General features: G+C 33.8%; 1 protein-coding gene and 1 pseudogene across 1 annotated transcript; one reads left to right on the top strand and one right to left on the bottom strand.

Annotated features, from left to right (window-relative positions):
* Positions 1-7435: 7435 nt before the first annotated feature.
* Positions 7436-9322, top strand: LOC7478636 (uncharacterized). The gene is made up of 2 exons (XM_024608449.2): positions 7436-8184; positions 8382-9322. Exons 1-2 carry the CDS (start codon positions 7485-7487, stop codon positions 9155-9157), a joined length of 1476 nt encoding a protein of 491 aa, XP_024464217.2. The 5' UTR covers positions 7436-7484; the 3' UTR covers positions 9158-9322.
* Positions 9323-9481: 159 nt separating this feature from the next.
* LOC18102187 (subtilisin-like protease SBT4.15) lies at positions 9482-12112 on the bottom strand (annotated as a pseudogene).
* Between the last annotated feature and the right edge of the window lie 4035 nt (positions 12113-16147).

Below are 16147 nucleotides of genomic sequence, written 5' to 3'. Positions count from 1 at the left end.
TATTCACAGTACCTGGATAGCAACAAGCTTTATCGACTCGCGGTGGAGAAAGGGAAGAAGAATCGAGCAGCATGAACTCTGCTTATGAGTCTGCCCTAACATGGAGACTTCAGCGACAGAGAGAGTGTGTATATATATATATGCATTTTTATTTTTATTTTTATTTGGGGGGGGGGGGTGTTTAATGGCTAGAGAAAGGAGATAAGGGTGTCATGGTTCTGAGCACTATATTTTTGAAGGTGAAGCTTCGAGAAATAATGTAAGAAGAATATTCTACATAGCTGATTTTTAAGCAAAATTTGTTACGAGAAATGTAGTTCAAACACTTTATTTTTTAGAACTATCTATTTATGTTCTCGTAACTAAAGCTCCGAAATGTTACCTAATTTGAAGGGTTACAATGATGATGGATTCAATTTGTTCCATTGTAACACCAAATCTTATATCTCACTTTTATAATCAATGAAGCTCCGATTTTCTAATAGGTTGTAGGGTCATAGTTGTTGGGGATTCATCCAAGGTTACTGGATTATTGAATTAACTGTAGTTCATTGAATTGATATTTTTATTGAAACATCTTTTTTGTTTTTTTTTCTAAAAATAAGTTTTTTAAATTCGATTTAATTGATTTAATTGAATAATTAAAAATCTGGTTAGATTAAATAAGTTTTACTATATTAATATTTTTTTATTCAATTTAAACTTAATTCAAATCATATTTTAAATCATGAGTTTTCAAAATCATTACACCAAAACATAACCATAAAGCAAGCATGTAAGTTCTATCATTCTCAAAACCCAGACAGCATCAATATTATGAAAAATAAACATCTCTAAAGCTTCAATAGAGGTATCCGAATATTTGGATTTATTTCATAAATTATAAAGGATTCATCCAATGACAGTAGCAGCTTCCAGCTTAAATATGTTCACCACCATGCTCCTCCTGAAGGATGTTCCTCTCTAACTGCACATGAAAAAACAACCAATAACCCAAAAAAAAACATTGGTAAATTGTAAACATTTGATTATTAAACCCATGTCCTTGCGAGATGATGAGGGACCCGACTTTTAACTCAGGTTAGGATTTAAAAAAAAATATCAATTTAAAATCGACTTGTTTTTATTCGGTTGACTATGTAAAGCCAGCCACCTAAATCAACAATGGTGAGAGAAAGTGAAGTCATCCTTTACACCTTAGTCAATAATTTTAGGCACCAATTCGGTGCCGCTTGCAACATCACGTGGTGCCTCTTGTCTTTTGCAACACAAAGACATGGATGCTTGCCTATAATTAGACAGTACATCCAAGCATTAAGATGCACTGCAAGAGAGAAGAAAAGGAGAGCAAGAGAGGGAAAGTAATCCCACCAAATTATAAAGTATTTGCGAGAGAGTAAGTGAGCTGTTTTCTCCAAATAATAGAGAGATTTCAGTTGTTCTCCTATTAGTAAAGAGAAGTTGTAATTCTCACATTACTTAGTAAAATCCTTCTATACTTACCTATGAACGTAACCAAATTGGATGAACCATGTAAATTCTTGTGTGTCTCATTTCTCATTTTATCATATCTCTTACCTTTTGTTTTGTCGGGTTTGCATGCTAATATCCTAACATACTAGACCCAACAAATTAATTTATGATACAATCAAAACTTAATTTGACTTAAAAAAATTTATTGTTTTAACTTTGTTTTTTTAAAGTTGATTGATCCAGGTCAATTCTTAGATCAAATCGTGGGTAAATCAAGGTTTGATAACCCTGTTGATAATTTATCGTAAGAACAGTTCCCTTTTGAAAAAAAAAGAGGTTGAACGAGTTCTCACAAGGATTAAAAATGTATATAACGCATTTAATCCCATATTTAGCGTGTTTAAATCAAACAAGTTGTTTTCAAAATACTTAGACTGCCTGTTTAATCCCATTGTATCTAGAGTGCTTAAATTCCAATTTCAACGCCTAATGATACCTGCAACATGGTGTCAAATTTCTTCCGCAGCTCGGAAAATTCATTCTCGGTGAAAAATAAAGCCCGCTAGCAACTGCAGAATAAAAACTGGCAAATTTAACATATTATATGAGTTAGATACAGAAATAAAAAGAAAAAATCAAGATTTTACCGTCTTATAAAATTATAAAAGGATTAATGTGTTTAGTTCACACTGCTAGATATAAAATATTTGCAAATTAAGAGTTGGAATGTCTATATGGAGTATAAAAATTCTCACGTGCCATTATTATCGCGGGGATCAAGGGATGATACAAGCGTATCTCAATTTAATTACTCTTTTCTCCTCCATAGAATCCTTTTCCCTTCCTCTTCATTCAAGGAAATTCATATATCAATTAAAGCAGTTCCTTTCTCTTGCCTACTCTCTCTCTCTCTCTCTCTCTCTCTCTCTCTCTCTATATATATATATATATATATATATATATATATATATATATATATATATATAAAGCAGTTCAATCCCTAATATTGAACTAAACCGATATAATTAAGATACGAAAATAATTAATAAGGTTGATTAATCAATGATTATAATGATGGAGGGGTAGTTTTTGAAGGGTCTAATCCCGATATGTTGGCGGCCGTGGCATTGTTTGATTTGAACCTCGTAGTATGGAAAACTACTCCCCCCCCCCCCCCCTTCTTTTAAGGAAGGTTTTATCAGTTCCATTGAGGGATATGCATAGAAAGAAATGAAAATGCACATTATTTTTTTCTTCTCAATTAGCACCAATCACCAACTTGCGAGTATAAATAAAAACGATCCAATCCAAGATAAATTTAAAAAATAATATTTAGCATATCAAGGACAAATTTGTCTCCAACTATCACCCGAGTATTGATTAGATCCCTGAATAAAAGAAATTCCAATTGGATCCCCCATTTATTGGACTTTACCCAATTATCCCCACATTAAATTTTTTGTCTTGAAATCACAAAATAAAGTCTTTTTTTTCCCACGAGTTTTAATAAGGGGGTTAATTAAATAATGTTTTTTTATAGATGGGGTCCACTTGAGAATTATTTTTATCGTGGACTCAATCGAGAATCAAGTGATAATTGAGGGGCAAATGTATCCCTTTTACATATAGATAGCTATGCTTGCAAGTATTTTCTTACCTCTCTTTGTTCTTCTCCTGGCAAAGCTTGCATCAATGCCACAGCAGGGTTAAAAAAATAATTAAATTGAGGCATCCCACGAAAAGTTATATTAATTTGAAAAAAAAAATTAAAGATAATATTCACCATTCATATGAAAAATAGATAAATAAAAAATAAATGAAACAAACACTATCAAGATTCCAATAAGTGAACAACCTGCTGTTTCTTGCATGCATGTCATGGGCACCGATATTGATTTTTAGGAAATTTATTTCAGTTTGGTTGCTGGGAGATCATTAAAAAAATAATATAATTCAGAAACGTGTTATGAATTAAACAATTTTAAACTCTATTTTTTTTAAAAAAAAATAGACAAAAGGATTTTGCATTTTACATGCTCGAATAAAAGCTTTTTGGTTGATTATGAAGAGAAGAAAAAAAGGAGCTATTGAATTAAAAATTGTTTATATAAACAAGCTTTTATTAATTACTTGTTAAAGGCAAAACGAGTTAGTCCAATTCCATAGACCTTGACACGTGAAGTTGCTGAATACGTTGTAATTTCTTACTTTCTTCTACTAAAGTTTAAGTACTCGTTTAGTATTTAGTTAGTTTTTATTTTTTAAAGTATTTTTATTATTATTTTATGTCTGGAAAATATTAATTTTTTTAAAGTTTTTTCTTATAGTTTTGATATGTTAATATTAAAAATAAAAAAATATTAAAAAAATATTTTGATGTATTTTTAAATATTTTCTTTTTAAAAAAACATCATGCACTTGCTTTATTTTTTCTTAATTTAATACTAAATTGATAGATGAAGGAAAAAATTCGAGGTCTCATTCTTCTTAATTTTGCCAGAACACCACTAAACTGAAAGCATATAACCCTACTAATACTTTGTTCCTGAAAAAAGAAAAGAGAATTTCTCGAACAAGGAACATTTCTCTGGTTAATCTTGCATGAAGTCAAATTATTTTGTTAAAAAAAATAACTTATCCTAAATGCCTATTATTGTAATTGCTTCTTATCTATATTGTATTTATTTTAAGGACCACGTACATTCACAGGTCATTTTTTTGTCATTAAAAACTGAAGCAATTAATGACCTGTGAGGTTGTAAATTTGGCCCTGATTTGGCTTACTAAAATTGGGTTTAGTGAAATTAATGTGTATAATTAGTGTTTGGCATTATAATTCAACTGTATTTTTTAAAAAAAATTAAATTTTCTTAACTTTACATTACTTTTTTTGGTTTTGGATGGTTTGTTTGAATGTGTTGATATAAAAAATAAATTAAAAAAATTGTTTTAATATATTTTTAAGTAAAAAACACTTTGAAAATTAATATTTATCATAGTTTAAAACATGCACAATAATTCTTGTGTGTTTGACATTATGGTGCATAATATTTTTCAAAAATATCTTTTGCTTGTAATAAATTAAAATAATTTTTATATATATATATTTTTTATTTTTAACATTAGCATATTAAAAAAATTAAAAATCACTAAAAAAGAATATTAATTTAATATATATTTAAGTTAATCATATTCAAACACAGGTACAAAATACTAAAATTAAATTCTCTCGCTCTTTTTTAGAAGAGAAGTTAGGTAAGAAAGCATTTAGAAGACTGGTATTTCCATACCGGATAGAAAACCGCTACGTTAATGAATTCTTTTTTTAAAGCATCAAATAGAATTTTCTGCCTCATCATTTATTACTAGTCAACGGTCCATCGCTCCCTTCCAAGATTTGATTGCTAGAACACGGTGCAAGAAAATAATTTTTTATAATCTATTTAATATATAATTAGAGAGAAATTTAATTAGTCTAGCATGCGATCTTATATAGTTGCCATTAAAAAAAATTAAAACCGGCTGTATTGATGGTTGACAAGCAGCCATTGAAAGAGTAAAAAACAAGATAACCACGCTATTTATTCTACGAAAGTTATTTTGAAAGTATAATTCTAAATATTAAGAAAATATGATAAAAAAAAGATTTAAAAAAATACAAGTAGATTGTTAAATTAGTGAAACTTGATTTTATTTTAAGATCATATTCCGACAGCCCATGTACGTTTTCGAATTTTTTTCTTGTTATATTTTTCTAACATTCAACATTGCTGCACCTGAAAATAACCAAATAATTCTTGTTATTTTTTTTTAGTTATTACAATATTACTTATATTATATGTAGTTGCATTATCATTCTTTCTTTTATTAAAAATTGAAATAGGCTATATGCTACAGAGTTGGTGTGCACCCAACTGGGCTGGAAGGGGTGTTTGAAAATGTAATTGTGGTTATTTTTAAAAGTATTTTTTATTTAAAAATATATTAAAATAATAATTTTTTTAAAAAAATTATTTTTGATATCAGAGTATCAAAATGATCTAAAAATATTAAAAAAATATTAATTTGAAACAAAAAAATTAAAATTTTTTAATTCTTTTCAAAAACATTTTTAAAACAAAAAAAATAAATAGGGTCTAAATCCCGAAAGCAGAAACACAACCGGAGGGGGTTCTTTAGCAGGAATTGGACTGGAAGAAAGAGGAACAATCCTACAAGGAAGAGAAGAAGAGAAGTCCAAAAATAAGAGGCATTCTATGTGACAGAATCACTCCTAAAGTCAGCCACTCGAGAAGAAATAATTAAAACAACAGACACCGTTCACATGAAATGAAAATAATTACTAAAATAATTACTGGCCTGTGGTCGGTTAATGAACAAAATACAGGTGAAATATTACTGTAGAGAAATTCAAATAATTTGAAAGTAAGAAAACCATGCATTATGCTATCACATTAATTTTTGTTTATTTTGTTAATCTTTCATTTTATTATAGAGAAATAAATAGTCAATGGCCTAGATGTCTTCTACATCTGATCATCCCTAATCACATGTTTACTAGTAATCTTAGGCTTTATACCAAGCATTTAATTTCTTATAACTTAAGAATGTTGCTCTCCTCGTGACTTGGCATGCTAAATAAGAACATCCAAACAATAAATTAAAAATAAATAAATTGAAGTATAAGATCATGTCGGTCATCAAGGCACCCGCAACTTTATCATTGAAATTGTACTATTCCAGGTCGGCTAATGAAAATATTAATTAAAATTTAAAACCCTTTAATTAGTCATAATTTAAGACTTCTCCCTAAAGAAAAGTAATTGACCACTTGAGAAAAAATTGCTGATCTTATAGTTTTCTGCACTCTGCAGGAATGACATTGCGTCGCTTTACAATATCGTGTAGAGTATGCTATTTGAAGAAATGAACATGGAAAATGCAGCGATCGTTTCGCCCCTTCATGTTTCTTGTGTTAAGATTGAAGTTATAAGACTTGACCTAGCTCGGTATATTAATTTTGGCCACTTGTTAATTTAGAATCTGATTTTAGCCGAGTTAATGAAAATACATGTTTTTTTAATTAAAATAATATTATGTTGATTTTTTTTTAAAAAAATTTAAAAATTAAATTAATTTAGGTATTGAACTGGTCAGTCCCACACGGTTTTTATAACTATGATTGAGACGAAAATAATAATAATTATAGAGTAAATTATATTTTAAAGATTCATCAATATTTCATTTTTATTTCTATAAATTAAAATATCTCTCTGCGTTATCCTTATTTTAAAAAAATCTAAATATTTTGCTCTACTCTACGACTAAATAACTAACAAAAAGCTTCCTTTTATGTTCATATTTCTTATTTCTGAAATTTTCCCTCTTAAATCCTAAAAAAAACTAGTTTTTAAGAACCTTAAAAAACTCAAGAATCTAAAGAGTCAAAAACTAGTTTTTTTCCCCATAATTAGAGGTTGATTTGAAGTAATTATTAATATTTGCTATTGCTATATATTATTTTGTAAATATAATAAAAATCTCATATCTGTGTACGTTATGTTGATTGGCCAGTTGTAAAGGCCTCGCTTGAAGTGCTGGAAGAGAAAGGTTTCTTCAACGGGCCACCTCTTCATCACATTAACTAGCTGCATAATGGTTGCTACCAGGCAGGCTTTACCTGGTAATTCACCAAAAAGAAAAGAAAAGTAGAAGAATTGACAGCAGAGCCAGGTTAATTTGAGGATGATTGCTTGATATTTTGAAGAGAGATCTGTATTTCGAGGCTGACTTCTGAATTTGGACCTGCCCTGCATGTGAGAGAGAACCAGATAATAATTAAAGTAAAAAACACTTGAAGTAGAAAGGCAGTATACAAAGTTTTTTATGCTAAAAATTGAGGGTACATGGCTTGCAATTGCCTTCTAAAAATCAGTATAAAAGGAGCTCTACGTCAAGAACCTCTATCATAATACTTGAATAAACAAATTACATAACCAAAGGATCAAGCTATGGCTCGATTATTCATATGTTTACTCGTGATTTTCCTAGCCATTGTGGCTGAGGCAGCTACTCAGAAGCCAAAGAAAGCAAAAAAGTGCCATGACAAGAAGAACTACCCTGTATGTTTCAAAACTAAAAACCTCTATTGCCCACCACAGTGTCCTCGTGACTGTTATGTGGATTGTGCTACATGCACCCCTGTTTGCTCAAAGCCATCTAAATCCCCACCCTTTTTGCCACCACCACCACATTCTCTGAGCCCACCTCCAACTAGGTCCACCCCACCTTCTCTGAGCCCACCTCCAACTAGGTCCACCCCACCTTCTCTGAGCCCACCTCCAACAACTTCCACCCCACCTTTGAGCCCACCTCCAACTACGTCCACCCCACCTTTGAGCCCACCTCCAACAACTTCCACCCCTCCTCCCACCATTTCCACTCCACCACCTCCTCCTCCTACTAGTACTCCACCTTTGAGCCCACCCCCCACTGATTTCACCCCACCTCCATCAAGCACCCCACCTCCTGCAACTACTACACCCCCTGCTCAAAATCCTCCACCACCACCAGATTCAAGTGAATCAGCTCCAAAGAGAGCTAGGTGCAAGAACAGGAACTATGCCACTTGCTATGGTCAGGAGTACACCTGTCCTAGTGCCTGCCCCAATCAATGTGAGGTTGATTGTACCATTTGCAAGGCTGTTTGCAGTATGTTTCTCTAACTCCTTCCATCAAAGTCCTAATCTCAGTAAATATTATCTTTTATTTTTCTTCATTAATTTATCTATACATCTGCAGAGAATATTTTTCCTATCAGTATCATGAAAACTAAGTAAGTTGTCTGCAGAACATTTTATGTTCAAGGAGCATTGTATATTGATGTAGTTTTTCCTTGTTGCGAACAGACTGTGACCGGCCAGGTGCTGTGTGCCAAGACCCGCGATTCATCGGTGGAGATGGAATCACCTTCTACTTCCATGGAAAAAAAGACCGAGACTTCTGCATAGTTTCTGATTCTAACTTACACATCAATGCTCACTTCATCGGTCGCCGCAACGAAAAGTTGACGAGGGACTTCACTTGGGTGCAATCTCTAGGCATTCTCTTTGGCACCCATAAACTCTTCATCGGTGCTCAAAAGACAGCTACATGGGATGACTCCGTCGACCGCCTTTCGTTAGCCTTAGATGGAGAGCCCATATACCTCCCTGATGGGGAAGGCATGAAGTGGAAGGCAGAAATATCACCAAGTGTGACCATCACAAGGTCTAGTGACGCAAATGCTGTAGTCATCGAAGCGGAAGACAATTTCAAGATCAAGGCAGCCGTGGTGCCTATTACACAGAAAGATTCAAGAATTCATAGCTATGGCATTGCCTCAGAGAATTGCTTTGCACATCTTGATTTGAGCTTCAAGTTCTACAAATTGAGTGGTGATGTAAATGGTGTTCTAGGCCAGACATATGGTAGCAACTATGTGAGTAGGGTTAAGATGGGGGTTCTCATGCCTGTTTTGGGCGGTGAAAAGGAATTTGCATCTTCAAATATTTTTGCTACAGACTGTGCTGTTGCTCGATTTAGTGGTCAGCATCCTAGTAGCAATTCTTCGGAGAATTTCGAGTTTGCCAACTTACATTGTGCTAGTGGAATCGATGGTCGTGGAGTTGTCTGCAAGAGATAAAATTAATCTCTCTCTGAATCTGGCAGAAAGCTATAACAAGCAGTTCTATATTAAATTTATAATAAGGTCAGATCTGTACTAGAAGAGGTCAGACTGGTTCCAGTTTGTAATCATGAATATTTTCTTGCTTCACTAATATGATTCAATAATCGTTTGTACTGTTAATGGAGCATTGGCCTGGTGTTCAAGGGCTCAGCATATCCAGGTTCAAATCCCTTCTCTCCAAAGTATAAAAAAATATTCCATAAATCATAATTGCAGAGCTACAATTCTTGCACTATTCTATTTAAATGTTTGTCAGTAAAATCAAACATGAAAAAAGGCTACAAAAATTCATAAAGAAGCTTTGATTGCACTTGGTGCTCTACAAAACACAAGGAATTTATGCCTGTACTAGCCAAACCTAAAGAAAATAGAAAGTCTGCTTTATTTTCCCATAATAATCATAGAAGCAAAACTAATTAAAAAAAAAACTTTCCTGCATCTAGCTAGCGAACTATATCCCAATGGGTAGCACCATGTTAGAAATAACAATAGGACTCTTCACCTTATGATTGTTTGAGTCAATCCATTCTAGTGAAGCTGACAAAACAAGAGTATCCTCCATTGGTGGACCTTGTACCTTCACCTTGAAAAATTTCTTTTCATTAACCTTATTGAAGACCAATGTATCAGGAGTTACAGTGGCCTTGACATCCATTGGTGCCTTCACCACTGCCTTGTAGGTAGATTTTTCAGGTCCTACGTTTGTTACTGTCCGTATGAAAGCAGCTGTGGTGCTAGAGTGAGGATTTTCAACCTGAACATTCATGGATGGATAGTTTAAAGCATCATGGCCACCAAAGGGAGAAATACTCGAACAGTTTGTATTTTGATCTCCTGTGACAATGCTTAGTATTGTTCCAGAGTAGCTCGCCTTGCACAGGAAACGGATATAATCTATTTCTGACAAGTCATAGATCAATCCTGGATCCAATGCCTTTGTTGGGTCAATTTGGCCCGCGCCAGAGCCCCATTCAGCAAACAAATCCCCGATTTTCATTTCGGATGCTGAAACAAGTAGAGAAAGTATAATAAGTAAACTGTTTTCTTTGAAAAATTCCTTGCTGGCCATCCATATTTGAACAACCAATGTTTGCAATACTAATATACTGAACAGCCAAGATTACAAGTCCAGATAAGACTGAAGAGGAGACATGATTAGGAGACTAACCAGTGGTCATGAGGGCGGATTTGATTGCAGCAGGAGACCACTCTGGATGGAATGTCTTGATGTAAGCAGCGGCGCCAGTTGCACGAGGGCAAGCCATTGAAGTCCCGGATATTATGTTGTACACTTCAACCCGGTTGTCGATGGGTTCACCGGTCACAGTAACAAGTTTAGAATAAGCAGCTAGGATGTCAATCCCAGGTGCAACAATATCTGGCTAATAACTTCACAAGCTACAAGTTATGAATTTGGCAGCATTAATGATGCGAAGACTACATCACCAGCAAGATTTTGGTCCATTCTACAATCATTTTTTATATATATATACCTTCAAAATGGTGGGAGAAACCAGTTTGGGCCCTCTAGATGAAAAGGAAGCCACAAATGGAGCAGAAACGTTGACAGTTTTTGATTTGGATATGACAGCATAAGGGTTCCTGCATTGTAAGCGAACCAAATCAAGAAAATAATTACACTGTGCATTCATGTTTTTTGGTGTAGATTTTCAAAAGTAATGTAGAAAATGAGAGTTATATATAAACATACTTGGTTGTGTTGATGTATTTATCGATCAAGCTCCACGTTCACTGTTAACAATTGCTGCAGGCAGTACCAAGGTAAATCCTGTGTCTAGAGAATCATCGGAGGCTACAATCATCCCAACACCACCCATTTCTTTTATGTCAGAGTCTGATCCTCCTTTACATAGCACGATCTTTCCCTTGACCTTGTTTTTGTCCAAAGTCTCAACAAAACAATACCTGCGTTACTGGATTCATTATTATATGTGCTAAAACTGTTGGTTAATACATCTTTGATGGTGTCCAATACTCAACAAGATGCATCATGCCCTTACCCCGCGGCATCTGGTATCTGCACACTATCGTTCCATGCTTGTGCTGCGCTGGTAAGAGGGTACATTCTTGCTTTTGGTGTGAAGGTGTTGACAGAAATTCCCTATTATTGCAGCCAATCATATCAGTAGTACAATCGATTGACATTCAAAAAATTGACGGAAAACATAAGGAAATTAAATGTCGAGCCTCGTTTATTTATCATCCTGTAGTATATGTTTATCAGTGCCAAATTGAAATAGAAATCATCATGTGATGATCTAGAGAGACTTACAGAAGTCTTTATGCTATTTCCAATGGTAAGAGGAGTCCTGAACTGCCTATCCATGCCACTAGCACCAACAGTTAAAATCCAAGGAGCAACATTTCCTACTGAAGCTAAAGCTGGCCCTTCATTCCCTGCCGCACAACTAGTCAGGATCCCTTTCTTCATTGCATGAAATGATCCGATCGCAATCGCATCGTTGAAGGAATCTGAAACTGGCCCACCGACTGACAATGATATCATATCAGCACCATCCTGGATAGCATCGTCAAATGCAGCCATTATGTCCATGTCACTACACCCATCTTCATAGCATACTTCGTAGATTGCAAGCCGGGATGACGGAACTCCACCACGAGCAGTGCCTTGGCCCAGGCCATACAGGCTTGCGCCCTCAACCGAGATGCCAGCTACTGTGGAGGAAGTATGAGTGCCATGGCCTTCGTCATCAACTGGGGTGTTTTCATCAGGACGTCTGTTTTCTAAGTCGTATGACCTCGCGCCTATTACCTTGCTGTAGGCAGGCATCAGAGTGTCAAAAATACAGGGAAATTATTCGTCGGAAAAGATTAAAAAGGAGAGATTGGTTGTTCACATAGGATTTTCAAAGAAAGTTATATCTGATCTCTAGCTTATGTTTGTTTGTTGAGAAAATAGAACTGACATCGAGACTAATCGGCCCTTTGTCGACAGAAATGGGACAGAATTGAGGCATGGAAGGGGCAAATTTTGCTTTTTATCTGTCACCGAATCCAACATACCAGATGCTACCTAAATCTTGGTGATTTTGATGCCTCTATTTCAGATTAGTAATTAAAACATTAATGAAGATGCAAAAATCTACTTGTTGCAGCCAGTGAAGTTGCTTCCTTTTTGGCAAGCACCCTTCCATGATGATGGAGGTGGCCCAAAACCTTTGTCATCGAAGATTGGGGCATCAATATAAACTCCCGAGGATAATCACCATAAGTTACTTCCGTCTAGTACCAACTAAAAGGGAAAGATCAGACGTACAACCAAGTATAAAAAGAAAACATCATACCTGTGTCTAAAACACCAACAACAATGCTACTCTCCACTTGAGGTTTTCTTTCTACTGAAAGAGGCATTCCTATAAAATCCCTGATCTTGTGGTGAGAAGCTTTCTCTTGGTACTTAAAAACACTGAGACCACGTTTTTATCCCCTGTAAATTACAAAAAAAAAATGTGTGTGTATATATATATATAAATTAATAAATAAATCTTCACATAAGTTAATTTATTTCATTACAAATTTTATAGTTTCAAGACGTTTTAATCTCTCAGCTTCCTCTGGCAATAGATGCGCTGCGAATGCATCAAAACTCTTTCCATAGCTGTGTATTCTAATCCGTCGAGCTACATCCTCACTGAAAAGAACAAGAACAAGGTGAAATACAGAAAAACATATGTACATATTTTTTTACGAAAAAGATATTCTCAGCTCAACTGTCTCACTTACTCTCCAAGAGCTGCTGAGAGAAAACCATGATGATGATCAGCAGTAGAAATGTGGTTAGTCTTAGGTGCATTTCCCATGTAGACAATGTAAGCCTAGCGATCAAAACCAACAAAATTTCTTATTGTTAACAATAATAAATAATCCAAGTACTTTAAATATTGAAAAAAATCCAGATACAACCTTTCTTTCCTTGTCATTGGACCCATGACTCAATGACAATGTAGCTAGAAGCAAGACACTGAAGATAAAAATTGTTTGTTTCTCCATTTTTTGTGCATAGTTGTGTCTTCTTTCTTGCTATTTATGCATGGAACAAGGTTATAATTTAGTTTTCTGTTCGAGATCTTTAAGGCTTAGAATCTTTGATAATTCCTCACCGGTGGTTAAGATGTTACAGCAGAAAATTATCATTCAAAGCTTTGACTGTAAAAGCATACGTATACTCCGGTTTGGACTAGCCGATTCAGCAGAGCCTGATGATTTAACAATAGGAATTAAAGTTATTAATTAGTTCTTATACTTTAATGGCAACAACACAATTGCAAGAACAGAGCTCTACCAACAACTGAGTTGTGTCCTCCGAGCCAAGTGGAGCATGGCTACTGTGACGAAGTTATAATTATAACACTACTAATTAATCGAAGTAGAAACGGATCACTATTAACTGTGATTAAAACCCAACTAGAAAAAAATAGGGTCTGGTCCAGGCTCTAATATGGGTTGGGCTTTCTGAAAATGGTGCAGTAATTAAAGCCCTGAAGGTTCTAACTCGGCTTTTTTCATGGATGTCTATATTTAAGTATGCTTGGGCTTGAGACTGGTCATCCTTTTTCTTTTTGTTCTTTTTTTTTTTCCACATCATGGGACCGTATAAAAGTTGAATTTATCCCAATTTTGATACGATAAATCCAACCATTCATGCACTATTTTGACTAAAAAAAATAAAGTTATTAAGAATTAAATCCCAGATTTTCTCTACTCTCTTCGCAACAAAAGTAAAAAATATATAGCTCTAAAAATACAATTAAAAGAAAAATATTCAATATTCTTTCACAAAAATATATAGGTCTAAATTTATTTTTTTACGATCAATTTTTTTTAGAGTTGATGATAAGAGTATTTTAGTATCAATCTACACATTAATCAAGACTAAATTTCTCTTCAAATGATCTTAAAGGCACACCCATAAACGATTTTTGAATACTACTCGACGATAGTGAAGATCAAACCATGTTTCTAATTAAGCATTTTTCTCTCTACATGATGGTTTCTAATTAAGCATTAACAATATTCACACACTAAGACTATAGATATTTTGATTTTTCAGTTTTCCTAGCCATGATAATGGTTTAATATATATGTGCAAGGAGTCAATGAGGAGGAGTATGCAAAGTATATGAGGGAGGTGACAGATAAACTCTTCACAGCCCTCTCTTTAGGGTTAGGGCTTGAAGGCCATGCATTGAAAGAAGGTGCCGGTGGTGAAGAAATCGAATACATGCTCAAATTAAATAAATTACTATCCGCCATGCCCACGTCCTGACCTCACACTGGGGGTAGCGGCCCATATTGATCTATCTGTTCTCACCATTCTTGTGCCTAATGAGGTCCCTGGATTGCAGATCTTCAAGGACGGGAATTGGTTTGCAGCTAAGCACATTCCTAATTAATGCCTTGATCATTCACATTGGCGATCAAATTGAGGTCATTTTCTTGGTCCTTAATTTATCTATTTTTTCAGTCAATTTTCTCTCAATTTTTCTTTCATTACATTTTGCCCTTTTTACTTGTTTAGTTTTATGGGACAATTTGACATTTTTTATATAATTTCTTCTTTCTTTTACAATTCAGATATTTATAAACCAAATAAGATTCAATTTTGAACGGATCAGGAGGATATAAACACTAGCTCAACTATAAGTTCATTGACAATATTAGATCAGCAATTTGCCAATTAATCAATATTAATTTAGCCAATTTATTGGATTTTATTTTAAACCTTAATTTAATGAAATAATAAACAAATTAAAAGTGTTGAAAGTAGTTTAGTTTGACCATGTATTCCTCACAGAAACGGCTGCCTTAATAGCAATTTATTACTCACAACGAGTTGACATTTAGAGGAGTAATTACTAATTAACGAAGTTGTTCTTTACTTAAGAGTAGTAATTACTAATTAATGAAGCGGTTATTTACTTAAGAGAAGTTCATTTATGAAAAAAGAAGGACATCGACACCAAGCTCGTACGTGGCATACCTAACATGGCTATGGTCGTATTGTTTAGAAACACATTTATAAATGTTTTTTTTATTTGATTGGTGCAAGAGAAAATGTTCTACGTGATCACATAAGCGCACAATTGTCAATAAATAAAGTTGACTTGGCCATAAATTTCTAACATAAAGCTTAATTATCCTTTTAATTTGTTGTTAGAATACGTCAATTCATCAGATTTCTCGAAGCTGGAAGTTGTCAAGCTAAAATATTAGATTTACCGCGTTTTACACAAAAGGTATATATATATATATATATATATATATATATATATGGCACACAACACGACAGCAATAGAGACAGCTGTTCATAGAAATCAAAGAAGCCGGATTATTTTGGAGAGAGAAAAAATCTTAAAGAAAAATATCACTGGGTCCTAAAATCCCCAATTAAAAAAAGAGTATTTACTTATAAAACGGCAATTAATTACACGAGCTGCAGTCAAACTTCACTGCATTTTATAAAACTACTTTTGTTTTAAAAAAAATATTAAATTAATATGTTTTTAGTATTTTCTGATGGGGTTTAATGTGCTAATATTAAAAAAATAAAAAATTTATTTTGATATATTTTTAAATAAAAATTTATTTTTAAAACACTTCATACCTCAATCCCAAACATCTCACAATTAAATTAATGTATTAACTTGATATCAGCTGTGGTTTGACATTCTTATATTAAAATAAATTATAGGCCTGGATTATCTCATTGTTTTGACCAGGTCATATTAACTGGTTATTGTTTATGGGCCATCTGTTATCTGGTGATCATAGGAAGAGATTCCATGTTAGGCTAGCTAGGACAAGAAGGCAGCAGCTAGGTGCCAAGCAATATTTTACAAATTGTTTTTGGTATTCTTGCAATTCAGATGACATGTTTAATCTCCATGTTTTACATAAGTAGCC

Source organism: Populus trichocarpa, chromosome 9, assembly GCF_000002775.5.
Source record: "Populus trichocarpa isolate Nisqually-1 chromosome 9, P.trichocarpa_v4.1, whole genome shotgun sequence".
NCBI lineage: Eukaryota > Viridiplantae > Streptophyta > Magnoliopsida > Malpighiales > Salicaceae > Populus > Populus trichocarpa.
The sequence above is the reverse complement of the archived record's forward strand: the minus strand, read 5'-3'. Positions and strand labels throughout refer to the sequence as shown.